The sequence below is a fragment of the Gambusia affinis genome, linkage group LG18 (assembly GCF_019740435.1).
Source record: "Gambusia affinis linkage group LG18, SWU_Gaff_1.0, whole genome shotgun sequence".
Taxonomy (NCBI): domain Eukaryota; kingdom Metazoa; phylum Chordata; class Actinopteri; order Cyprinodontiformes; family Poeciliidae; genus Gambusia; species Gambusia affinis.
Window position 1 is genome coordinate 3,966,345 of NC_057885.1, and position 27,451 is coordinate 3,993,795.

Sequence of the window (27,451 nt, forward strand, 5' to 3'; positions counted from 1 at the left end):
GCCTCTTCAACTTAAAGGGGTCATTGGTTCCTCCAGAGGGTGGAGGCCCCTCCAGTTTCGGTCTCAGCCTGGCTGTTATGATCCGCGCTCTGTGTCATTGGGACGAGGTTCAAACAGGTTTTCTCGGGCATGCTTATTCACCTGCCTGTCCTCTGAGCCGAGCAAGTAAAGACGAGAAAATAACTGTCGTGATGCCTTCACTGAACCAGAAAAGCGAGTTTTTCGGTGTGTGTGTGTGTGTGTGTGTGTGAGAAGCAGAGAGAAGGAGGGAGGGAGGGAGAGGCAGAGCGCAAACAGGTGTATCCGATCAGGCAAAAGGCAGCACCTTCTTTCACCACACAACCAACCTGATGGCTTAACTTCACTCCTGGACAGAATCCCTACCACACTCTACCCCCAGGACCACGGCTCTTTGGACAGGACCAGGATCTTCCCAGAGTCGACTGTTCTTGAGGATGATCACTCACCGGGAGGCATGACGGCTGCCCACTAATTTCGGATCCTATACGTGGACTGATGAGCTTTACAGCTGTGCTGACGGAGTCTCGGCTTGTACACAGTTAGCAGTAACGCCAAAGGAGGATGACATCTCTGCTCTATAGATTCTCATTGGGTCTCCTTGGGCTCCAGATCTTCAGTAAGATTATTATTATTATTATTATTATTATTTTTTTTTTTTTACAACACAGGGATGTGACTGAATATAATAACAATAAACTAAGCCTGGATGGTATGAAAGTGCTTTGAAGGCTCCTCAGAAAGTCGCAAACGTTTGTGTTGATTACAGGGTAAGGTCGTTTTCAGACGATGTGATATGCAAAGTTTGGATTTCTAGAGTAGAGGTTTGGTTTGATGCCCGTCAGAGCAGGCATTGTAGAAAACATTGGTAGTGATCCCTCATAGATCAGGAAGAACAGGTTGTTGTTGACCAATCTGCCTACTGAAGCTTAGGAACTGCATGAACCTGTCTTCTTTGTATGCGTTAAGCCTTAAAATGCCACAGGTCAAAAGGTCGTTACACCCCCCCAGCGGCCCACTCTATTTCTACGGTGTGAAACGTCTTGGCACGCCGTGATGTGTCAACAAGCGGTTTGGAAACCTAATAAAGTCAACAACAATCCTTGTGGTGATAGATATGATTGTGACACCTATGGGAAAAAAAGATCTGTCTTCCATCCATGAAGCCAGGATAGGCTGAGGGTTATTCCAGTAATGCAGTGCAGGCAGATTCCACAGTAAGGCCCAGACCTCATTCAGGGTCACAGACATTCAAACCACACACACACACACACACACACACACACACACCCGCACACCCGCACACACACACACACACACACACACACACACGCACACACGCACACGCACACCTTAGTCTCTCAACACACTCACCAGCTCTGACGATAAACACATGAATCACATCCTTCCCAACTCATTCCCACACACAGTGTCAGGACCAACTGTTCTGGAACCACAAACTTTATTGTATTTTGTTCGGATAATGATGTGACAGACCAACAGCAGTTTTTCGCCTCTTGTATTCTAGGGAAATGTTCCAACGTTATAGCTTTAACTGTTCGTTATGCTGCATGTCTGATGAGACTCGTAGGATTCTGTGGACAGGACTTTTTATGTCCTTCTTAACAATGGCTGCTCTCTTGTCATTTCTTGAAAGGCTAATGATAATCCTGTTAACTCTGAAGATCCTCCAAAGTTATCTTTGATGAAGCAAAGCAATGAAAGCTAACGTCTTCTGTAGTAGAAATCAGCGGTGGGCTCAGCTAGCTAAAAGGTCATTTGCACTAACCCTAAAGCATTTACCACTTACATTAGTTTTGCTAACATTGAAGCATCACACCAACATGGTATTTAGCAGAAGTTGAAGTCTTAATTTCAACCATGTTGATACTTATTGTGTATTAATGGCACAACATGTGTTACAACATTGTAAATCGACCTCAATAGGGTCGATTGAGTTTCAGGAAGTGATTGGAACACAACCTTCACTCATGGTTCCAGTTTTATGCTTAGAGAGTGTTGCTAACTTTGCAACTGATTTTGCCTAATTGATTGATTAATTGATTTAGTCAGAAAGCACACTGTTAGCCTTTGCTGTATTTTCTACAGCTAAATACCGCAAAATGCCCAGTAAAACTAACATAAAACATCTTTACAATTAGTTACTGTAATTTGCATTGCATTATGGGTAAAGGACATAGTATTACAGTAACTTACTGTATGTTTTGAAGTTGCAGTATTTTACTGTTTACACATTGCAGTAGTGGTACTGTATTTATAATGTCTTGCACTGTTAGCCTTTACTGTATTTTTTACAGCTAAATACCACAAAATGCCCAGTAAAACTAACATAAAACATCTTTACAATTAGTTACTGTAATTTGCATTGCATTATGGGTGTAGTACATAGTATTACATTAACTTACTGTATGTTTTGAAGTTGCCGTAATTTACTGTTTACACATTGCAGTAGTGGTACTGCACTTATAATGTCTTTGCGCTGGCCATGTAAGAATTCTATTTGATTTCCAACGGTCATCATAGATGTTTCATCGTGCTTCCCTGTTTCTGTATTTTTACTCCTTTAGTGGTTAACATATTTTTAAGGCAGAAAGAGAGCATGTACTTTTGTTTTTTTTCACATCCTAGCTAACATTAATATGCAGTTTATCTGGCTACGTCATCAAGGGTGGCTTCGCTTCCAACGTTTTTCTGATGACGTTTGTTTTAAACTCCGAAGCTTTTTCCGTCCAAGTGCAAGTGCAGCTCTGTCGCCGTGCTGTGGGCTCACACTGCTTCAGCTCTTCGCAATACAGGTAAAAAAACACTTCTTAGAAAACTGTTTGAAGCCAAAACCTAATCTGGATATGTACATTTTAGATGGAGCTAACGTAACTTATAGCATCATGCTGTAATGCTATAACTTAGCATGAGGTGAAAGATAGAAAAATATGATGGTGTTATTTTTGAGCTGGTTCGGAATTAACGTTAGCTAAGGTGCTAATTTTACCGAAGGTTTTAGCTTGACTTTTGCCGCTAAATCTTCCTCGAACGACTAGCTTTGGGTTGAGATAAGCTCAGTGCGTGAGTGTCTGTTAGCATTGTTGTTGCATCCTTTGTCGAACAATATAACGTTAACTGATAATTGATCCCCCTTTTTTAAAAAAAATAACTAATAACTAATTATCTAATTATTTTATTAGATAATAAAATAATCTAATAACTGTTCATTTGTTTAAACCATGACCTTGCAAATGTTAAGAGTGCAGATTAGCTAGGTCAACAAAGATGAATTCTAACTTGTTCTTTTTTTTTCTTTTTACCAGATGACTTTTTTTTTTTAACTCCCAAGCTTTTTCCCTCCAAGTGGTTGTGCAGTTCTGTCCTGCTGAGGGCTAACATAGTTTCAACTCTTGAAAAGACAAGACAACAGGTAAAAAGACAGCTCTTCAAACATATTTGAAGCCACAAAATAGTCTGGAAATGTAGAGGAGCAGCTAACCTAATCTATAACTTTGAGCTTGCTACAGCTAGTTAGCCTGCTAAAGTACCATTACATCTCCAACATAGTGTATAAGAGTCTGTAAATGAGGACAAAGGTGGAAAACATTCAAGTGGTTTCTGTTATTTTTTGAGTTGGTTCAGTCACAGTGGCAGGTGGACAAAAAAGTTACTTTCCAACCCTGGTTACATATAAGGACTGTTCACCTGTTTAAACCATGCTCTTGCAAATTTAAAGTTAAGTCAGTACTAACAGGTGCAATTATGTACAGGTGTAAATTCTGCAGTATTTGTACTTCATAATTTAGAGAATTTTGTAGTCATGTGAAGAAACATCAACACACAGCTAATTATCGGTTTCGTTGTGGAATAGAGCAATGTCCTACTTCCGTCAGAGAAAAAGAAAACATTTCGAAGAAAAAGAGGACTCAATCTTCATCTTGGTTGATGTAATTTTATATCGACTCTTAACTTAAAACACACATCTTAAATCAGAATTGTTCAATTAATTTGTTAAAGGTATCAATTCACCCAAATCACAAACATTTCATTTCATTAACCCATATTGTACTTAGCCATTCAGATACTGTATTTGTGGAATGTAATGCTTTCAAAAATGCATTTAGCCTCACAAACTGTCATTCACATCCGCTGTTTCAGAGTGGTAGCAGGATGTAGGGGTAAAGTCTAGTCTAGTCTCTGGGGTGAGGTTCTCAAAAACCTGTTGTAATCTGGGTGAACTGGCCCTTTAAATATAAATTACTACCAGTAATTCATATTTAAGAGTTTTCCTTTTATGTTTCAAAGGTATCTTCCACCAAGATGTCTGTTGAGATGGAAATGACCTTACCTACAACACCAAGGGTAATCATGCTTGGTAAGAGGAATATTTTCTATCACTATAATGTTTTGTAGCAATGTATGTAATAGTTATGGTAGTCTGTACTTTTACTCACTAGCATTAGCCTGACAAGGGTTTGTCTATTTTAGGAAATAGCTTGATGTCTGCAACCCGGTGGATGGTCAGTATGGAGGAGAAGGTATTTTTCGAACCTGAGCAACTACATGACTTTTGCGTCCTTGCTGTCTTTTTGGGTCATATTATGACTTCAATCTGGAGTATCAGGAGTCAGCATCCACCACACTGGAGATGATACAACTGTAAGTACTCTACACCAAGCCATTTATGAATTAAATTTAATGACAGTTTGACTGATGATGAAGATCCATAGCTGATTGCTGTATTGTATGTCTTCATTTAAAAAAATACAATTAATATATTTTATTTCTGTTAAAAGATTCTTTGTGAGGATCAATCCAGATGTTGGTACCAAATGCACAGCCAAAGTCAGTACAAGCCGCAAGACGGGAAGTCAAGAGGAAAGTAGTCAGTGTCAACTCCCGGATCACCACCTTCCTCAAACGACTCGCTGAATTTGAATAGAGGACTTCCAACTAGGTAAGCATTTTACCAAATGTTTATTATTTTATTGTCTTTATTGTCCACCAACAAAATGACTAAAAAGATTGTTATGACATGTTGTATTTCATCGTCTCCTTGGGGACATTTGCAGGGTCTCAATACAGTACGCAATCGTTTGAATTAGTGAAGACTGACTGCTTTTGCCATAAACAATCCAAAAACCTGAAGTGAAGCCAGTCCTGCTCATTCTTTATGCAGCTTCTATTATCACTTCAGTGCAATTGATTTTTTTTTAAACAAATTATCACCTTAATGCTGCTTTATACCAATGGTTTTATGCATTTGGACATTGTCACTTCAGCTTAATTTGTCAGCCTTCCTGTCGATTTGAAAATGTAGATAACTTCCTGACCATCTCATGACCTCCCACATCGTCTGTCTTATTCTTTACAGTTCAGCTTCCACAAGATGGATCTCACTGATTTTGTTTGACGAATGGAATAAAAGTTCTTCTGATGTAGGAAATGCATCTGATATAACAATATTTATTGATATGAATGTCTACCATACAGTACATTATCACACTTGCACTGTTATTGTGATGTATTGTGTAACAGTGCACATTTAAGCTACTGTGAACTGCTTTCTGACAATGCAGCCTCTGCTGGTTTTTGACTGTTCACCATTTGAATGATATACGTGTTCATGTTGGTGCATACCTGATGTGGTACATAAAATTTGTAGTGCCCAATTTTTTTAGTTGTTCTTTTGTTGTACAGTGTGCAACAAATAGAAAAGGTTATGTAAAGATTGTTACTGTTATTGGATCCAGATGCATTCAAGTGTCCATATTGAATGAAATACAGTTCATATTCAAATGAAGTTAAGTATATTCTATATATTTTTTTAAAGTCAGTCTTTTAATAGTTTATGGCTGGTACTTGATGCACACGTTCATGCTGATACATACATGTGCCATAAAAAATATTGACATGACCTGTAGTGTGTTCTATGGTTTTGTTGTTTTATAGCACATTATATTGTATTGTGACATTGTTCTTTATGACATTGCGAATATATAAATGGATTTTATTTCAACAAATCTGCTGAAAATAAATACCTGTTTTTATTCACAGTACTTGGACTAAAATTTCTTTTATGAAATTTTTCGGTTTATGGTAAAATATTCTTGTATTAAAAAATGTAAACTTTAATTTACAGTAAAACTGACATTATGTTGTGAAACAAGTTTACAGTAGACCAGCTTTACTATAAAATACATTTACAGTTTTATGCTATAAACTACATTTACAGTAAAGCAGTTATAACTGCAAAGCACACTCACAGTAAAAATTAACTGTGAAATATCATGACAGTAAAGGTACCGTAGAATGGTAATTACAGTACCTTACTGGCAACACTGTTGCCAGTAAGGTACTGTAGAATGTCAATTACAGTAACTTACAGGCAACACTGTTGCCAGTAAGTTGCCAGTAAGTTACTGTAGAATGGCAATTACAGTAACTTACTGGCAACACTGTTGCCAGTAAGTTGCCAGTAAGTTACTGTAAAATGGCAATTACAGTAACTTACTGGCAACACTGTTGCCAGTAAGTTACTGTAGAATGGCAACTACAGTACCTTACTGGCAACACTGTTGCCAGTAAGGTACTGTAGAATGGTAATTACAGTAACTTACTGGCAACAGTGTTGCCAGTAAGGTACTGTAAAATTACAATAAAAAGTCTAACAGTGCACGCATGAGCATAAACATAAACATGCAACTACTAAAAGATTTCTGAACAGTCAGTGACAAAAACTTGAATGTCAAAATTTATTCAACAGAAAGATAACAAAACAGCCAAGTGAATTCATTGAGGGGAAGCTAGGTTTGCTAAATGTTTTTTTTTAAAGTTAGCCAAATAGCTAAAGCTCTAACTGAAAAATTAGCTCAGCTGTTAGCACATTAGCAGATTAGCCAAAGTCTGACCACCACTGGTGAAAAAAACCCACTTCCAGGACAGTTGATGAGGATCAACAAGTTTGTGGCCTTGAATAAAAATATTTTTAATCACAAAGCAGGTATTGTCATCCACTTACAAACCAACCTGCCAAAGTGTTTTCTGTCGTCGTCCTAGCATGCTAGGAGCAGCTTTGTGTACAATAACATCATAATCATTGGTTCTCCTCAAATCATCCAGTCTACAAGCACTCAGCTGCTGCTAGATCAGTTATGTAAGTTATGATTATAATATTGTCCCTAATGGTGTTGCACTGATGTGTCCCTACAGTAGTTCTCTCAATGCCTGCTACTTTGTGTTGAGATAAAACTGCAGCACTCATTTGATTGGTGTTTGAGTTTTCAAAAGTCCTTGTTAATAAAAATGAACAAAACCGCTACAGTGAGAACATACCTAAAACATGTCTGTATTTGGATGAGTATCAGTGTTTTAAAAGGGTTTTTTTTTCATGCCACTCACTACTGCAACACATATGTCTTGATGATTTGCATGATTTGTGCGTGTGAATGGAGGACAAACATTCCTACATGAATAATGCCAACTTTTACACCTTTAATAATATAATTAGTGCTCCACCTTGATGAGCTCAGAAATGCCCTCTGATTTTGTATATCAGCCTATTTAGCTGCTTTATTAACTCTATTGCTACAGATCTAAAACATTCTGACATGTGTTATTGTTCACAAGGTGGATCATCTGTTGGAGGAAGTGGGGCTCCACCCTCTACTTACCTTGCAGCAGACGTCCAGCCCAGTCCCAGCCTTAATTACACTGATCAATGGGATAGGATTCTTGGCTCATTGGAAATATTGCCTCCATAATATCGCGGCTGCAATATTATGGAGGCAAAAGCAGCATTTACCTGGATATCAATGTGACATTTCACATTATTTTAATCAACCATGTTGTGTTGCCAAAAAACACAACATTTTTTGGCAACATTTTTCTGTTGTAAGTTGAGATCCCAATTTTAGAATGGTGGCTCTGTTGTGTAATTTTTGATTAGTTCGTTGTTGTTTTTTTCCAAGACTTTTGTCTTGAAAAAACCTTAACCTTGGTTAAGATGTTGCTATTTTTTTAATCCCTCTGGTTTTGGATTCTGTGCAGCTGGTAGGATTTTTGCTCTTATTATTTTACTTTCTGGCAGTTGCCATGATGTGCATAAATGGCGACAAAACATTGTTTTTACAGCTGGGAGGAGCTGATTAGCATTTCAAAAAAGCTCCAACTGACACCTGAACTACAACCCTAAACCCCAGAGGAGCTGAGAAAGAGGATTTATGGATGCAGAGAGAGAAGGAGGAAGTTCAAGCCATCTCATAATCCTGACTCCAACGTCTCTCTGCCTGGCTTTCTAACCTAATGGCCAGACAGACTTAAAAAGTGGCAAAAGCAAATGAGGTGGATTAGCAGTTCTTGCTAACAACTGATAGAGTCATCCAGGACATGGTACAGTGGAATATGTTCTCTCCGGTCCAGACACTGAGCTGTTAGCTGACAGTCATGAGACTGTTAGCTTCAGTCAGAGGCCTCTACAGATTGATTGCGAGACTGACTGCTACTAGAGATTGCTCCTTCCCAAAGCATCATCATATACATCAACTGTGAAGAAACGAGTTATGACAACATTAATGCTATTTCAGGATAATAACTGAATTGAATGCAGTCAGGCATAAAAAACCCCCCAAAAAATAATAGTATGTTTTATTTATGATGCCTTTTTCATCTTGAAATGTCAGAGGTCTACAAAGAACAAAAGAATTACAAAAGATAATAAAATAAAATAAAATAAAATAAAATAAGATTACATTAAAATAAACATCTAAGAAAGTGACATTTGGAGAGATGAATGGAGAAAATGCTCTTAGCATTGATGCTAATACTTTTCAAAATCCAAACTATGTGTTTCTGGTGGCCAGTTGTAGGAAAACAACTGCAGTGCAAACCAGTTACTTAAAAAATGACCACACCCTACACACAGTTAGCTAGCCTTGCTACCAAGGCAGCTGTGCTCAGAGACATTCCTACACCAACACCAGGAAACATGTGGATGTTAGTTTATTGTTGGCGATTGATTAGTGGTGGCTGTCAGACTGTGTTATAGGACAATGTTAGGAGCTGCAGGTTTTAAATGAGCAGCACCGCTAGCTACCACTGCTAGCATATCAGGCTACATTATAGAGGTTGATATGCTGTGATACAAACAGCAATGTGCCGGGGCTTAGCCAACCTGCAGGTAAAACAACAATCATGAAATCATCTAGCCAAAAAAAAAACAACAACCCAGACTTACTCTGTTGTCTTTCCTCCTGCTTAAAGTTCTCTGGATTTCAGAGAGAACATATTTAGCTGCTTCCCCCCGCCAAGATTGAACAAGCCGTTTTAGCTTTCTCCTAATTATTACCTGTCAACGTTCAGTCTGAACCTTCACGCTGAGCTGCTTCTAGTACAGCTCTCTTCCTCATGGTCTGGATTGCGGAAAGCAATTTAGCAGTTGGGTTTGCCTCAGGGTCGGCGCCAACGGCCTTCTGCTGCACACTGGCTGTTGAACCAGCTTCAGGATCAGATTCTACCACCTTCAGCGATGAGGTGTGGAGTTTCAGGTGGTTTTATGTAGAAGTGTCCATTTCTACATAGGAGGAGGATAAAATGTTAGTTTTGTAATATAGAAGTGAAACTGGAAATAGAAGTTGGTAGTCTAAAAATACAAACAGCAAGTTTGTAATCCAGCTCTGATCCACTCGTCAGTCTGTCATGTTCAAATAAATAACATAATTATAATGGAATGGTCTGTGTGTTGCTTTTGTCCTTTTGTTTTGCCACGTGCCTTATCAGAGGCACAGAGTCAATGAGCAGGTTGTCAAAATCACCTCTGGAATTACGGATGTCACAAAGCAAACAATGAGCTTTGTCTGTAGCAGGCGAACGTCTGCAAATTCAGCTCCACTTCTGCAGCGTGCCAGGAAAAAACCCCAAAAAAAAACAACAACCTGCTGACAGGTGCAAACAGGCAGGTGCACCTTAACTATTAAATTCAGGTTGCAGAGTTCAACATCATAGCTCTGACTCTGTGTGTGTGTTGTGTGTCATCTAATACACAAGGCCATTGTGTGTAGATGTTGCTCAGAGGACACTGTGACTGTGTTGTCCAGACGCTGTCAGAGTCTCAGAGAGCTGATTTGAAGCAAAGCAATGAAATCAGCGAACTGTTTCAAAGCAAACTCAGAGAGTTTACTTTGAAAATCCATCCTGAGCAACTAGTTAAGTGACATATCTATGCTGGTACTCAGCATGCTTGGTAGACATCCTGTTTTCTTTCTCCTTTTTTTTTTTCCTTTTACTCGGTCGTTCATTTCACTTGCGAAGCCTGATGGTGTTTCATCTGTACTGTTGATCGTAGAAACGTCACATAAAAAATGGACTAACTGACGTCAGAAACAGAGGAACATTTCCTGCTGAGGCAATTGTTTGCACGGGGTTTTATTTAAGGGTTAGAGACATTGTTGGTTCATCTAATAAAACTCATTTAATGTTGTATTACCTTCTGACAATAGACAACTTATTATTTTTAGATACGTATCTGCTAAAGATAATGTTTCATTTTAAGGAGGCATCATTTATTTCTATTTATAGATCTGAAAATATAGAAAATCATAAAACACAGCAGACCTGTTTGTCTATGAGGTGAAAGAACTTTCTGGTTTAGCTGTGCTAGCGTTGGTGGTTCAGTTGAAATATAACTGCAGATGTGTGTAAAACGTCTTTGCTGGAAAGAAGTTAAATGGAGGTGGAGTTTGATCTTTTTCTGTAAATAGGAAGGAGAGAGGAAGACAACACATGTAGCAATTGGCTTGAGACCAGGAATCAAACCTAGGACACATGGTGCGCACTCTACCCACTGATCCACACAACGCCCAGGCAAAAATAAAAATAAATAAATAAATAAATAAATAAATAGTCTACTAGTACTTTTAGTGTCGTTTGGTTGTGTAAATTGGAGGAAATTATTTCAGAAAAACAAAAAACTGCTAATACCTGCAATTAGATTTTATAACTATTTTCACAAAACCTGGTGGTTCTTCACGATGTTTTACTGAAGTTTACTTGAAACCATTGAGGGTCCAAAGAGCCACTGGTGAACTGTTTTATACTTCTGCATAAATGTTCTGTATATGACGAAACAGTCGTATGAAGAGAACCTGTAGTTCTTAATTGATGGTTGGAAACAGAGCTGGTTACCAACCAACAGTCCACTGAAAAGGTCCAACTACCTCCTAAGCATATCTAAGATCTGCAGAGTCCTGCTATTGTACCATCATTTGTCCGAGTCCATAGAAAAATCAGTCCTGAGTTCTGTAATTTTGAGAAATCGGATAAAACTTATGCTAGAAACTGATCTTATCCACAACCTTGTCCAGCTCCACAAAGGTCTGAAAATCAGCCGCTGTCGCCTTTTACTCTGTCATGACAGAGGACTGACTGAGAGACCCCGCCCACCAGGTCATGTCAACTTAGCAAATGTTTAGACAAAGAAAAAAAAATCTATATCAACCAAAATTGGATTGAGCAGAAAACTTCAATTTTGTGATGAAGGCTCTATGCTTCTCACCAGAAGGAGGGAGCTTCCTCTCAATCCTATGAATGTCAGAGGGATCAAAACGTCCACCAAGAGAATGTCTTTGACCATTTTGGCAATTTTTATGACTATCCAGTGAGATGGAGAACTACGTCTAAAGGCAAACCTGATGAAGAAGTTGGCTCAAGGTCAAAAGCTTACAATTTCAATTTAAAACAAAAGCAAAACTTGCTTTGACATAACCTGCTATGCTCGAGAGAATAAGGAAGGCTTTAAATGAAAAAGCATTTTCTTTTTCATTTTTCTAGCAAGCTCTACCAACAGATTCTGATCATTCTTGACACCAAAATCAGGAAGTCCTGAACTTATACACGTCAACTTTAGTCTTATTGGAGGAACTTTGAAACCATCTATATGATTCTACAAGGCCTTGAAAAAGTATTCACAGCCTTTGCTGTATTTGATTGGGATTTCATGGCAGGTTATCATTAGCAGTGTATATTAGTAAAGAAGGGTTAGGGTTAGGAACAGTGGTTTTGGTAAAGGGTCATGATTCCTAAACTCAGCACCAAGGTTAAACACAAGAGTCTCAGGTGTTTGCTGCATCCCTGACCAGAGCTGACCTTTACCTGTCGGGGTCAAAGGGATAAAAAGCAATGGCAGCACAAAGTCTTTGGGAAAAACTGAAAATTTTGCCATTTGTACAGTTAGAGCTGCAAGCCTATTGAAGTATATCTTCAATTTTGGACATCTAGACACTGAAATGTATGTCTGTTATTCTTTGCAAATCAGCTCAAGATTAGAAGTTAAGTTATGCTTTACTGCAGATTCACAGTTGAATTTATACAGGCCCACTGATGCACATTAATTTCATCGTACCTCTGGTTGTTTTTAGGTTCATTGTTTAGTATATTTAGACTACATACAGCACTCATCAGACTCCTACTAAGTCTGACGAGTTTCAACCCAGCAAAACCACCACCATCTTTCTCCAATGAGGATAATGTCCCGCAGCTCTTGCTTCTCTGAGTAATACTCTCCTTGTCCGATCTAGTTTATGTGACTAGAAGGGTTTGCAGTGGAGTTATTCCTTGACCTTCATGTTGCTGCTTGTGTACTAAAGTTCTTTAACATATTTCTTTGGGCCTTTACAGACCAGCTAGATTTATACTGACCTCTGTATGGGTCCACAGCTAGGCCTATATACGTAGGTGAATTTCATCTATCCATGCATCCACTGACTATAACCACTTGTCCTCGAAGGACCGTAGGAAGGTTGAGGCACCTTGAGGTGGAGTACATCCTGCACAGATTGACAGGATGTTCTCCATCTTTCATGCTTTCTTCCTATTTATCCAGGGTCAGGTTGCAGAGGCAGGAGCCTAAATAGGGAAACCCAGACTTCCCTCTCCTCTCCCACTCAGGCCAGTTCCTCTGTTCCAAGGTCAGCCAAGAAGCATAGTCCCCTTCAGCGCTTCCTGGGTCTTCCTCTGGGTTTCCTCTCGGTGGGATATTCCAGGAACACCTCACCATTGAGGCATCCAGGAGGCACCAGGTGCCCGAGCCACCTCGACTGGCCCCTCACAACGAGGACAAGCATTCATGCTTAAGAATAATTTGACACCAATTAACAGTCATGATATTGGACTGTGGGAAGACGGCAGATTACCTGGAGAGAACCCAGGCATCCATGGGGAAAACATGGAAACTCCATCCAGAAAGATGGAAAGATTCCCTAATTATGAAGACGCAGATTTTATTTAGGATACTCAGAGTAGGGAGAGCTGAATACAAGCAATGTGCTTCAATTTTCAGATTTTTATTTGCACAAACAATGCATCCTTCCACTTCATAATTATGCACTTCTTTTTCTTGGTCTCTCACTAAAGATCACCCTATGATAGATGGGAGTTTTTATGTGTAACATGACAAAAATCTGGATAAGCTGAAGGGGGTCTGTGTCCTCCTGTGTGGCACAACAATGATTATCTTCATCTTTTCCCAATCCTCATGTTTTTTCAGTGATGGGGATACAGGGACAGTCTGAGGACGCTCCATCAAAGGTTTTCTTAACGACTTTGGAGGAGAAACAGACCGTCCTGTCCTGCCCGTATGAGCTGAACGACAAGACGGTGGTGCAGGTCACCTGGTATAAGATAGTCTCTGATGAGAAAAAGGAGCAGATGATTACTGTAGACAGGATCAATGGCCAGTATGGTAGGTTGAATTTTACTGTGATTATATATGTTGTTTTTCCACCCTTTCTACTTTATCTGCTAACTTACAGTTTCACAGATGCCATTGATTTCCTTCCCTTCTCTTCACACCCTTACAAAAAAATCCCATGAAAATCCCATGTGATCACATGTGACTTTCACATGTGATCACATGTGGTTCACACAAATTTTACATGTGAATGATATGAATCACATGTGAAAGCACATGAATACGTGTGATTTTGGAACTTTTCGTGGTAAATTCACATGTGATTCTTATGTGATTTTACCACGAAACGTTCCAAAATCACACGTATTCATGTGCTTTCACATGTGATTCACATCATTCACATGTAAAATTTGTGTGAACCACATGTGATCACATGTGAAAGTCACATGTGATCCACATATGATTTTCATGGGATTTTTTTGTAAGGGCACTGATATTATTATTATCTATAGCTGATCTTGCTCTCTTGTTTGCTTGACCAAGCAAACAAGATGGCTCCCAACTGTGACTCCATGTTTAAATAAGGTAGACTAAAAGATTTTTGCTGTTATTGCCTTAAAATTGTAACTACCAAAATGCTTTAAATGAAAAGTATCATCGGACCGTTGAGGTCTGTTTTGAACCCACTGGACGTTTTTCAGTCACTTTCTTAAATGTCTCTTAAACTCTCTGACTTCTTTTACTGGCCACTCTCTGTGCAGTGTCCGAAAAGTGGCAAGACCGCGTGCATTTTAAGAGCAATCAACCCATAGTGGACTCAACTCTGGTCATCCCCAACACAAAGCCCTCCGATGAAGGCGATTACCTCTGTCAGATCACTTTTTTCCCAACTGGGAGCATTGACAAAGAGATGCATCTCACCGTGCGGAGTGAGTAATCGCTCATAAATCTGATGTAATGTGGCTAAAAACTAACCCAATATAAGGGATGAACAACAAATGGAACCTAATTGTTCAATGTGGTTTAGGTACATAAATCTTTTGTATGTCTCAGAAGAGAAACTGTACAGTTCTATTTCTCTCTTTCCTATATGTTATGACCTAGCTAGGGTACTCAAGTGATACTGGTTGGCTCAATCCCACTATTGCATATTTGTCTTGTGTTTCTATGGTTTAGGAAGTCACTCTGCCTAAAGGTTAATTTAGGTTTATTTTGCCTTAATTTGAGGCAAAATTAAACTAAGGTTAAGCTAATTAACTTTAGGTTAATTAGCTTAATTTTGCCTAGCTACACATCCATTAGTATTGCATATTATTGCAATTTGATCTCCAGCTAGATCCATCTGCCACGGAGTTTTTATAGATACATTCAAAATTTCTGTAGACATGAACATCAGAACCATAGTAGGTTCAGGTTGTTTTTGTTATTCTTCTATGTTTCAGATCTTTAAACAACTTTTAATAACAGACAAAGATAGCCTGACTTGTTCTAACTCATTGGAATAAAAAGTGATGATAATAATAAAAATAGAAAGCTATCCAAACCAGCCTTAAACAACATGAAAAGTAATTGAACTGTTAACTCTGTGACGGTTCTTATTGAATTTAATTCAGTTTAATTCAATTCAACTTTGTTCAGTTCAATGTGGTTAAAATGAATTATGTTTATTTCAACTCAACTCAATGCCACTCCGTACAGTTAAATGAAATGAAATGAAACATGTTTCAAATCAGTTTAATTTTGTTCAGATGAATTCAATTTAGTTCAGTTCAGTGTAACTTAATCCAATTCAACTCAACCCAATTCAATTCAGTTCAATAAAGTTAAATTGATCTGAAATCAGTTCAACTTAATTCATGTTTATTCAATTCATTTCAATTTGATTCCATTTAATTCAATCAGATTAAGTTAAATTGAATGCAGTTCAATTAACCTAAGTTCAAATCCAGTTAATCTCGACTCAGTTCAACTCAAGCCAGTTTATTTGTTCATGGTCAACTAACTAATAGTGGGACAGAAAGATAAGGTCAAATCTATGGGTCTGAGTGTTTTTATTTTTTGTGGAACAGATTAATTGCAATATATAGTCTTGAACTTGCTGTCCTCTTTCTGATAAACTCATATAACAATCCTCCTTCCAGCCATTCCTATCAGCTCCTTGGATCCTCTGGTTGTAAAGGAGGGCGATTCCTATAAGGTGGTGGCCTCCTGTCGCTCTGTGGCCGTCCCACCTCCTGAGCTCTCCTGGGACACAGAACTGAATGGTCATGCTGTCAAACAGATCTCTGACAAGGGGGTTGTCTCCACACACTTCTCTCTGCACCCTCTGAGGAGTATGAATGGAAAGAAGCTGGACTGCCTGGTTCAGCATCCAGAATATGACAAACCGCGCAGGATCCAGAATCGACTGGTGGTGCACTGTGAGTATACGTTCAGTGAACCGGTTGTTGCTATTTACGCCTATTCAGGTCACTAGTAGAGAGAAAGGCAAGCACAACCCTCTTTCCTCTCATCTTGCCTTAAACGATTAGAGCCTGAAAATGGCTTCTCTTTCTTTCAGTTCCTCCAAACGCTGAAGTGTCTGGCTACAGTAAAGACTGGTTTGTCGGTATGGAGAATGCTGCCCTGATGTGCAAACATGAAGGGAGCCCTGAACCAGCCCTCACTTGGACCAGGTACAACAACACTCACCTACCCCTCTGGTAGTCTAGGAACTGCATGACTAACCGTCTGATGTGTCTGGTCCCTGGTGCTTCTGTTAATTCTTGCAGAGCAAACGTGCAAATTATTTTCGGCCTGTTATGTTGTGAATTTAATTGGGATGTTTGTTGAAGTTGCAATTAGGTTGTTCCCAGGATGTAGGTAATATTTACTGATACTACCCAGTCATTTTAGATGTAAAATGCCCATTAGACATGGGGTGTTCTTCATCTGCCCCAGCTCCTAGTTCTCTGTACAGTTAAATTTTCTCTATAGGTTGTTCAATCATATTACAATGTTAGTCTCTGTTTGGGGTCAGTGGTGTTGCACAGACATTATGGGGGGCATCTGCTGGCTGCCTGGTCTGACAGTTATTATAATCAGTCTTGTTGGGAAAAATTACAGAAATGTTGAGAGAGTCATAGTGTAGACTTTTAAATCCAGAAAATGCTACATCAAACAACACACACACACACAAAAAAAGAGAAATAAAAAGATTTGAAAAGGACATTTTAGGATCGTGGTCTTGTTGTGTAGTTGGGGACAACCATCATCTGTTGGACAGATTTGACTGAAGTACTGGTTGTACAGAAGAGTTTATGGTGAGCTCTGAACACAAAAATAAAGCCCATATTATTAGACTTCTACTCTACTGGGTTGAAAGTTGGTCTGAGATGTTTGTTGATTTGTTTGGTGATATATTTGTGTGAATGATAGACTACAAAATATGTCACTTATGCCTTTTACCAAAATTACTTCTCTCAGGTGATTCCTGATGTGGTGCAAAAGCAGTTCTTTGCTTGGCTGTTGAATAATGTTCAACATCTGTGTTGAAGTTTTTAAGAATGTTTCAAGCAGTTAAGACGTTTAAATTTGTGCTCATATTTTGAATTGTACCAACATTATTCCCCTCAACCCCCCAAGAACTTTATTTCAAACAAGAAACATAAGAGGACAAAATAAAACATGGACAGTAGTAGACAAGATATTAACATAAATACAACAACTAGGGGCATTATAGAACATGTCAAAATTAAATGGGTGCTTGAAGGTTGTAGTCTTTCAAGAGGTGATATAATTTGAATTGAATTTAGCGTTAAAACGTTAGCTGCTGCTAACGTGTTGGTGAAGGGCTACACCAACTCTTTTTTCTACCACTTCGGCGTTAGCTTCTGCTAAATAATGTGTTGACGTAGCACTTTAGTGGTAGTAGAACTAACTTTTTAGGTAGCACTGCCCACCAATGGCATTTCATTTGCTTTCGCTGCTCCTGTTTGTTTAGAAAGGGAAGCAGAGAGACGGTGGAGCCGGGAATATGAACCTTGCCCTTTATGATTGATGGAAGAGTAGCTCAAGTATTATTTGAGCTTTAGTGATGCTAATCAGCTGCTCCCAGCTGTACAACAACATCTTGTTGCCCCAGTTACGCATCATAGCAACTGTCTGGCAGTAAAAACAGTAAGGGCAAAAAGTTATGCAGTTGTGTTTTGCATGCATCTGGCATATAAGTAAGACATTTAAATTCATGTTTTTAAGCTGAGAAAGTCTGAAAAGGTACTAGAGTTGCGAATACTTCTGCAACGCGCTGTACCCTGACGCTCCAGAGCAGGAAGAAATCTGCTCAGCGAGCTTCACCGTTTCCTCTTGAATTGTTAAAAACCAAATGTGAGAGTCTGTGCTGGCCTAATACTAATCAATAATCAATAATCAGTACTCACGGTGAACTCCACCGGCCAAAACTAAAGCCAGCTTTGGGTTTCATTTGAGAAGTATTTGTCAGATCCACCGCCCTGGCGCATTAAATATTCTCAGGGTGTGGCGCAACTAGAAAAATGTGTTTTGCGAACAGATAGAGTCACAGCTCCTATTAAAGAATGAGAGCTGACAGCTGGGCCTGCAAGACAAAAAATACAGAAAGAATGAATTTATCCGCTTCAGAAGTACAATAAGGACTGCTAGGAGTTTCTGTGAGCTGCTGCAGACTTAAAGATGATGATGATATGCTTATTAATTGCTATGTTAGTCATGGAAACATCTATTGCAAAGGTGCTTTTGTGAGTAATGCTTAACGTCCGATCACTCACAGACACACTGGGAAGTGAATCTGCACCCAAAATCTGTTTGTTACATTCAGCCTCTTCTTACTCACACAGCAGCCGCAGCGGCAGGCAAACCTGTTGGGAATAAGTGGCAGCAGGTGAAGTAATAGCTTGTGTCACACTGTCATGTTGTGGCTTGTGTTGAAAGCAGACAGATGAGACAGTTTCACACGAAGAAGTCGGAGCGTAGAAGAGGGAGGGAGGAGGGTTCAAACGAAAAAGAGAAAGGGATTAGCAGAAATGAGAGAGGTGAACCAGGAGCAGAGAAGTGAGGTGGAGTCAGCCATTAGTGGTGAGGGTAGGTGGAGGGTGTGGGGTGAAGAGGAAATGAAGTTGGCGGATTTGTCTGATAAGCTATGATAGTGATGCTATCACTCCGACGTGTCAGATGCAAATGTAAAAACAGCAAGTTCCCTTTTCTGACTCGTGACACTGAGCGCTGTGAAATAAATGAGCTCTGTGTGAAAGCTAACTCGTTAGCCTCGCGGAATGGCGGCTAACTGGAAACGTCTGGGCTAAAAACAACCCTGCTAGGGCTGTTTTGCTAGCTTAGTGTTGGTTCTGATGTAGTCTGATTCAGGCCCAGATTGACTGAACTCAGTCTGGTTTATTAAGGGTAGATTTAGGTTGGTTATTGGAATCATTCTGTTAATGTTATGGTTTCAAAAGCGTTAATATTTTTGCCTCATTGCATTCCTCTGATTTAGAGTCTGAATGTTCATGACACTGCCCCTCAATGCCCCTCATTGGTTGTTGTGAATAGCCGATAGGTGCTGATTGGACAGATGTCCAGAAGACAAGCTATACAACCACAAAATGTCTTGGCTGAAGAAGTTGTTTGTTCACAGAGTTCTGTGTCCAATAATAATATGTTTTAATGAACCTGTATTGTCCACTTATTACCTTTGAACAGAATCCAACTTCAAAATTTCTAGACTACCCCTTAACTATTTTCATTTGGCATATTTCTATCATCTTATCATTTCTTGCAAAAGTCTTATCAGGTAGTTCAAGCATGTTTTCTAGCCCAGCAAGCTTTGTGGGGGACGCATGTGAATATGTGTGTTTTGAGAGATGATAAGTTATGATGAAACTCTTATCTATGTAAAGTCAATGAAATGCATTCAAAACAACAACTACAGCTGGGCAACACCCTTCACAGATGCTGAACTCGTGAGTCACCCAGCTGGTCTGGGTGCTTAGCTGAACAAATGCCTATTTTGCCTCACACGCTCTAAAAAATAAGAATACTGCTACGATTGGGTGTGAAGCTGTCAGTTAGAACAATCAGACGTCTTGATCTTTTAGCTTTATGTGCTGAGCTTTCCAGTTTGCTTGTTACCTAACAGGGACGCACTCAGATGGACTCTAGGTGGGGCTGCAGCACCCAACATTTTTCCTCTGCACAACAAACGCCCCCTTCTGAAATCGTTTGTTGTTTTGTATTTGTTTCTTTTTTTTAACAGTATATAGTGTGTGGCCCAATGTAGCATTTCTGGCTTTAAAAACCTATAAAGTTCTTTTCTGGTATTGCACTTATCCATCCTCCCAACAACTCTGGTCAGCTTCCCAGACCCTTGTAAAGAAAAGTATTACCATAACATGATGCTGCCACCTCCGCTGTGCTTCATCATGGTAATTATTAAAAAATAAACAAAGAAATAAATCAACAAAATAAGCAATCTACAGAAAGAACTGTTGAATAATTTTGCTCTCATCTGCTCAATGTTTACAACATGGCTGGGAGTGAGTTGGAACCGGGATTTTATCTCATCAATAGTTCCTTTTTGGATTTGTAGAGTGCAATTAAGGCTGCAGTACATAATGTTATTAAAAACCTTTGTTTTACATATTTGTTGTAACTCTCACCATGTTGTGACAGTATGGTGTGAGACAGATAATCTGTGAAAAAACTCAAGCTCCTCTGTCTTCTCTGAATGCTAACTAGAAACAACCAATCAGAGGTGGGTCTTAGTGCTGTTAATCACAATCTCTTGTGGCGCTGCTCATCCCCCCGGTCCCTCTCCCCTGGGTCTCTACTAACGCTACAGTTTTTCCATGTAGGAAGATCCTGTTGTAAATACACACCCTGGTCAGCGTTGCTCCCGACGACGGCAGATGAACGGCTAAAAGTTCTTCTGCCATTAGCGCATTTAGCAGCAAATACATGAGACTGAGTGACAAAATGAAGCCCCTCCGCCTAGCTCTGATTGGTTGTTTTTGACCGTGTATTTCTATGGTGTATTTCTTCAGAGGTGAATAGCAGCTCAGGGAGCAGCTTGCAGGAGGAGATCAATCTTTTCAGGGATTATCGGTCTCATGACAAACTGTCACAACATGGTGACAGTTTTAACAAATGTGTAAAAAAAAAAAAAAAGCCAAAACATATTCTTTATAAAAGTTACATGACGCAGCTGATTTTTTTAAAAATTTTGCCTCCAGATTAGGTGGACAGCTTCCTAGCGGTGCAGTTCCTCACCCCGATGGAAGACTCGTCTTTGAGCGACCCCTCAACACCAACGACTCCGGCACCTATCAGTGCTTGGTGAAGAACTCAGAGGGTGAAGATAAGGATACTGTGACCGTCACTTTAGATGGTAGCTGACCCCTCACTCTATCGCAAACTGTGAGAATCCGTGATGAATCCGTGTGTGAACGGCATTAATCTAAGCGTTTTGCTGCCACAGCAGTTAACGGTCCTAACTGGATGATTATCATTGTGGGAGGCGCTGCGGCCGGCGTGCTGTTTCTCTTGCTTGTCATCATCTTCATCCTCACTTGTCACCACCAACGCAAAAACAAGAAGCTGAAGAAGGAGCTGACTCAGAAAGAGTACGAGATAAGACTGTTTTTAAAAAAAATTTTTTTATGAAGATTAGATCAAATCAGATTCAGATTATTATTTCCAGAGGGCAAATTGATGAAATATGCATGATTGAAAACAAGTTAAAAGCCATACAGAACATACAGCAGATGTGTGAGTAAATGTGAAGAAAGATGAAAAAAAAATAGAATACAGTTACATACATTGTCTATATGCGATGTAGCATTAAAACTTCGGCTAAAGGTTGTTTTCCCATTTCATATCTTTCCAGAAAGGAAATAAGCACTCTGTCCAGACAAGCTTCGGTCAGGAGGATGAACTCTGTCAGCACTGATGCCAGAGACGTGTTACTAGAAGTTAGTCTTCAATGTGCTGAAATCGCTACGTTTTCAGCAGTCCTCTTATTTGTTGTCATTTGTGTGTCTTTTTTACCCCCTCGCCCGTTTTAACGAGTAAACTTGCATTTCTTTTCACTGCAGCTTGAGGAACACCACCCTCTGAGGGTGGAGGGAACCCTGAGGAACAGCCTGTCATCCCTCGGGGTCAGTCTACAGATCAATGTAAATCTGCATGCAAGGCCGGGGCCTGGGACTGAGGCTTTACTGTCCAGATGCCGCGCGGCTAAGTTCTGAAGTTTGGCATTTCCCGTCTGAATGTAGTGCGTCTCAGACTTTGACATCGACAGTAACACAATGTATAACCAAAGACATTTCAGACGGCGATTTTTTTGGGACGTTTGGATTCTTTGGCTTTACATCCTCACTAAACTGCTTGTAGACAAGTAAATTGGCTGTTGATTTTGAAGTATGAAACAATTAACATACTTGATAATCTGAAAACGTAAGCCTGATGACGTCTGAAAACCTAAGCCTAATAGATTTATAAAGTCACTGGTTACTATAAAAATGACAAAGATATAACTTAGCTCTAATTTCTCACCAGTCAGTAGCTGTGTGTAAGTAAAACTATGATACAAATTTTGTTTGAACTTTTAAAATGTCACAAAAACAAACAAAACAAAAAAAATAGGCAGTAGGCTTGATTCCATCTACTGGTTTGGTGCGACTCAGCCGACACTCAGTGTAATTTGGTCAGATGTTGACACTACGTATGGCTGTAATAAATCAGATGTAGCGGTTGCAAACTAGCACAGACCACACACCTCAGAAAAATGGAGACTCCTGGCCTCTGTGCTGCAGGATTGGATTTAAAAAATTTTTCTGAGTTCTGTGCCTCTGGTGATGCAGAGACCCATCAGTGAATGGGAAAGTTTGAAATTTAAATGGCAAACTCACTTTGTCTCCTAATGTATAAGGTGGGTGACGGCTAGATTTGATTTGGTTTAAGAGAAAAAAAAATCCAAGGCAATGTCAGACCCACTGGCTTCGTAGCATGCTAACAAATAAATACTATCACCCGTAAGCTTCCTATCATGCTAACTAGAGTATGATATTGTCCATTAGCTTCATAGCATGCTAACATCCTCTGAAAGGAGGAATGGAAGCACTGCTGTGTAAATGTTGTGTCATGGCAGATGGATAATATTTTAGGGTTTTTCGGTGTGGGCTCTTCTGTCTGTTTCAGACGGTTAATCAGAAGGCTGCATCCTCTAACCTGTTAACCTGTTTTTGCTTCCTTTTTAATATTTATTTTAATGTATTTGATTGAAATAAATGTTGTTGTTTTACTGACTTTAGCAATCCAGTGTAGCCCTTGAACGTGAAAAGGTTCAAAGGCATGAACGCATTTACAGTAACCTGACCCTGATGTTTTACAGTATATTTGTAAAACATCTTGTTTAGGACAGAAATATAGCTTTGCATATTCATAACTCTGAGCAAACTCACCTTATCGCACAACCAGGAAACATTACAGCTGATATGCAGCTGAGAAGTTCATCTGTTTGTGTTAAAAAAGAGCATGTTTTTCTGCTTTAACAGGAGCAGGCCCGTTGCCGTGACAGCAGATCAACTGTCTCAGGTGGGCGCGGAGGAGGGGCTCCCGCGTACGACTCTTTAGGCAGACCGTCCATCTACAACAACTCCCGGAGGGGAAGGGACAGCGAAACCCGGCTTAGAGTAGAGCAATATGTGCGAAACAGCAACATGTCCTTGGTAAGTGTCTCACGCTGCCTGCGGCATGTCTAAGCTTGCATCTACCAAGTTATGGAAAACTTCTCACCCAGCTTACTAACCCCCTTGCATATTTGCCTGATGATAATGGGACTAGTGACTGTCTCTGTTCTGCCATTGCAGCAGGACCCTCGGATGCTTCCTCCACTGCTGCAACCGACATATCCTGTGGTCCGCTCAACAGAGATCATAAGACCGATGAACGGCAACGCAGTCATCCCAACAGAGGGGGGTTCCCATTCAGGAAGCGCCGTCAGGAACTACCAGCCCCCTCCCTTAAGCTGCACATACCCACAAGTAACGTACGACGAGGATGAGATCGACGAAGGGCTGGGCGGCCCTGCCAGTCAGGAGCATCCTGACGATCAGGATAGCGTTGCCTCCAGCTCGAATTTCTCAAAGAACAGAATGAGCCCTCAGCCTCACAATCATAACCCCCACACTTCATACGTCCACAAGGCCCAGATTGTTTAGCCGGTGGCAGCAGAACCTTTGGTGAAAACTGGGCAGTTATGCTTTTGGACACAAGTCACCCAGAAAAAACATCTCTTACTTTTTGCTCCGTATGAAAAATGACTTCACTCAAGAAGGACAACTCCTGATCTCCGCACAGACGTTTAGAGATCAGTCGCATTGAAAACAGAACATATGACTAATTTCCCAGTCGCTGCAGCTGCGTCAGCTTTTGCAATACCTTGTTGTTTTAAGTGGGTTCAGCTGACAGGTGAACACAGCTGAGAAACTTTATGCATATACACCTGGAGCATTTCATACCAGTGGAAACCAGGAAATGCGGGAGGAGTATCAAAAAGAACAACTGTGTGGGAAAGTATGTAAATCAGAGAAGTCGATTGCAACACCAGCAAAGCGAGGGCGTACTGCTGATCCCGTGGTGTTCGGTAGAAGAGTAACCGTGCATGTGACAAATTCGCGTATGATCAACTGTTTGGGAACTGATCCAGAAGTTGTGTGAGTGTCTGGCCACACCTGAAACATGCATACCTCTGTATTGTCTCTGAGTCTATTCATCTCAGGCATTAAGACAGGAAAATACGTTTCTATGTTCATTTTCAGCACATATGGACTGATTTACGTCAGTTAGACCGGGTTTTATTAAAGTGACAGTCAAAATGTTTCCCTTTGAAAGTTCAGACGTCCCCACATGCAAGGTCGGTTGGTGTTCCGAGACTTTGCAAATTTAAAAACTCCATGTCATGCCTTTTCACTCACGGATACTGTGAAAAGAAGTTTAGACCACCCAACTTCTACATGTTTTTAATGAAAATTGACATTGTATATATTGAAAGCATAAAAGTGCGTGAAACACAAGTCAGTTCACACCTTTGTCAACTTGTCACAAGATTTGTACCCAATGAAATTTAGTTTACTTCCTTTTGTAATTCTGTTGGTTTTTAAATTATAAAGCATAAAGTCACATAAACTCTTGAATCACACTTAGAATTTAATTCATTTAGATGTTATTTTTAGAAGACTTCACTTTACCACCCCACTGTCACTGACTGGTGTTCTTATTGCTGTACCTACCAGCTGTGACATGTTTCTATTCGATCAAACCACAGGATAGAAAGTCTTCACTGATAGCATATAGCCACATTTTCTTTTAAAAGGCTGTGAGCAGATTCTAAAAACACTCTTCAAATCATCAGTTTTGGAGCAGGTAACGTCCCCCTGGTGGACACGTTACTGACGCTCGGTCAGTACGAAACACGGCAGTCGACTCCTGGTATTGGACAACATTAAGTATGAGACTACAAAGAAGCAAAAGGTCCAATAAAGTCTGTTACATGTGGAGTTGCCTATTGCTCGCATGTGGAGCTCCACTCCACACAATAATGAATGTAAACACGGACATTTTTGTCTACAAGCTGTTCTGGGAGAGTTCCCTGCCAATGTGGATCTTTCGATAGCAGCAACAGAATTTTTCCTGTACAAGAGGAATGTGACGTTATCTTTACTATTTTGATACTCTGACAGAACCAAACATGTATTTTCCTTCATTTTTATTATCTGTGGACTGTTGGTTTTAACGTTTGGTTGCGATATGTTTTAAGTGTTGTTGGGCTCTGTTACTTCCCTCATAGGGGCGTGCCAAAGGGAATATGAAAATGTGTTTTGCTTTTTCTTTGTGGAAACTTAAGTATTATTTTCCTCCATGTTACACAGCGTTCCTGATGCATATACAGGAACTTCCCCCGAGTTCGAGATCTTTGGGTCGAATGTTTAAGCAGTTTGTGACAAACAAAGCACTGATCCCAATCACCTCAAAGGCGAGAGCCGTTGAACGGCTCGCTGTCGATTTGTTGAGGAAAAGCTCTCCCTGCTGTGCATAGCTGGGAACTGCAGGTGGCTGGTAAAATTCACTGAGCTATGAATTATGGTTTTTTTAATTCCAAATATTGTTGCGTTTCAGAAGATCTTCCTGATCTGGACTTTTGTTTTTCCCTTGGAGGGCAGTATGACAATGAGGATAAATACGGGAGGTTAAAATAGCATCAATGTGCATGGCGTCATCCGGTTACTCGAGGAATTATTGTTTTTTTAGTTTTTTTACTTTGAACATGTGAACCACTGCAGAGGACGTCAGAGTTTAAATAAATACTAGATCATCACTGTGGCCCTTGTTTGCTTCAAGCTTTGCCCTGTTTATCTCGTTTATCTTTCTTTCCAATAGCTTCAAAAGGGTGTCAGCTGGACAAACAGGCACTAAGCCACTGTGGGAACAACTTTAATCTCTAAGCACATATTCATATATAAGGTCAGCACATACCTGTTTTTGGTATACAGTGCTGTTTGTTGGGTGACAAGTTACGTGAACACATGATCCCCGTCTAATCAGAGCTTATAAAATTGCATTAAGCAGTAGGTTATTACAAAATTCTATTTTTATTAGAATGAGACTTTTTTTTTTTTTTTTTTTTTTTTTAAAACACTACAATACTGGAAAAAAATGGCTTGGAGTTTCCCAGGTCTTTAAAACTTTAAAGCAAAAAAAAAAAAAGGTTTTTCAGTTGAGATTTATCTTTCAGCCCTGGGGTTTCCTCTGTTGGAGTTCAACATGTTTTTGTTCTGCTTCAACTTGTCAAAAATTTGATTGTCATCAGATTGCAGATGTGTAATTGCAATCACTCATATTTGTACATTAAGGGAAGTAAAAAAACAAAACAAAACTATTACTAACCCCAACAAAAATACTGATTTTTTTTTCTTTTTAAATAATGAATTTCCAGTGCAGTAGTTGGGATTCGTTGTTGGCTTTGTTTGTGCAAGATGAGCTACATTCAACAGAAACCTGAGTCGGTTCTGAGGCGTTTTCATCTAATCTGAGACATTTGTTTCTTTGAGGAATCCAGATCGGACAGAACCGATCAGAATCGGACGGATCGTTCCAGTCACATGATATCCAAGTTACATGCATGGACTGTGGAAGTTAGTCTGTTGTAAAGTTTGATGATTATTTCCAGTCATACAAACAGCAACACAAGATAGTACAGCGAATTGAAGAACATATAACATTATATTAGAATATTTAAAATCTAAAGGAAAGTCCAACCAGTAAGCTGCTTTGAAAAGATGAGATAATTAAAAGGTTGATCTGATTCTTTATAACATAAATCCGATCTGGAATATTTACTAATTGTGTGTTTTTTTTTTTACACAATCAGTGTAGAAAAGATTCCAAATCAAACTCTTTATCTTGACTATGTTTTCTCCATTCAAGTCCCTTAATGGTACTCATACATAACCTGGTTTGACACAGACCTTGAGAAGATATAGTATTGGTGGTCTTTATTTCATAAAATAGACGTAATAGCCTTAAAATATCTTGGAAAAAACTATTTACAATGTCTAAGTGCAAGTTGAAGTCTGAATTTATATTTCCAGGTTTGAGCTTGGCTTGACTGCAGCTAAGCTAGCAGCCATTTTATGCCGTGACTGACGTTAAATATCTTCAGCAAACGTTGCCTTTCAT

The 27,451-nt window shown here is 39.6% G+C and overlaps 1 protein-coding gene across 4 annotated transcripts; it reads left to right on the top strand.

Annotated features, from left to right (window-relative positions):
• Positions 1–289: 289 nt before the first annotated feature.
• nectin4a (nectin cell adhesion molecule 4a) lies at positions 290–26,404 on the top strand. Of its 4 annotated transcripts, none has more exons than XM_044097976.1 (11): positions 290–637; positions 13,562–13,756; positions 14,467–14,634; positions 15,847–16,125; positions 16,266–16,380; positions 20,947–21,101; positions 21,192–21,336; positions 21,600–21,684; positions 21,808–21,888; positions 23,269–23,442; positions 23,584–26,404. In XM_044097976.1, exons 1-11 carry the CDS (start codon positions 583–585, stop codon positions 23,932–23,934), a joined length of 1,803 nt encoding a protein of 600 aa, XP_043953911.1. In that variant the 5' UTR covers positions 290–582; the 3' UTR covers positions 23,935–26,404. The 4 variants fall into 4 exon arrangements, with proteins under 4 accessions (XP_043953911.1, XP_043953913.1, XP_043953912.1 ...); XM_044097978.1 differs by having other exon boundaries at positions 308–637; positions 21,808–21,870; XM_044097977.1 differs by having other exon boundaries at positions 308–637; positions 21,195–21,336.
• The last annotated feature ends 1,047 nt before the right edge of the window (positions 26,405–27,451 follow it).

What these genes read in the sequence shown, in the direction of transcription:
- nectin4a (XM_044097976.1), top strand. Translation starts at nt 583, where the DNA reads ATGACATCTCTGCTCTATAGATTCTCATTGGGTCTCCTTGGGCTCCAG. An exon ending in GATGCATCTCACCGTGCGGA is followed by an intron (nt 14,635 to 15,846) that starts GTGAGTAATCGC and finishes TCCTCCTTCCAG; the next exon opens with CCATTCCTATCAGCTCCTTG. An exon ending in GAATCGACTGGTGGTGCACT is followed by an intron (nt 16,126 to 16,265) that starts GTGAGTATACGT and finishes TCTTTCTTTCAG; the next exon opens with TTCCTCCAAACGCTGAAGTG.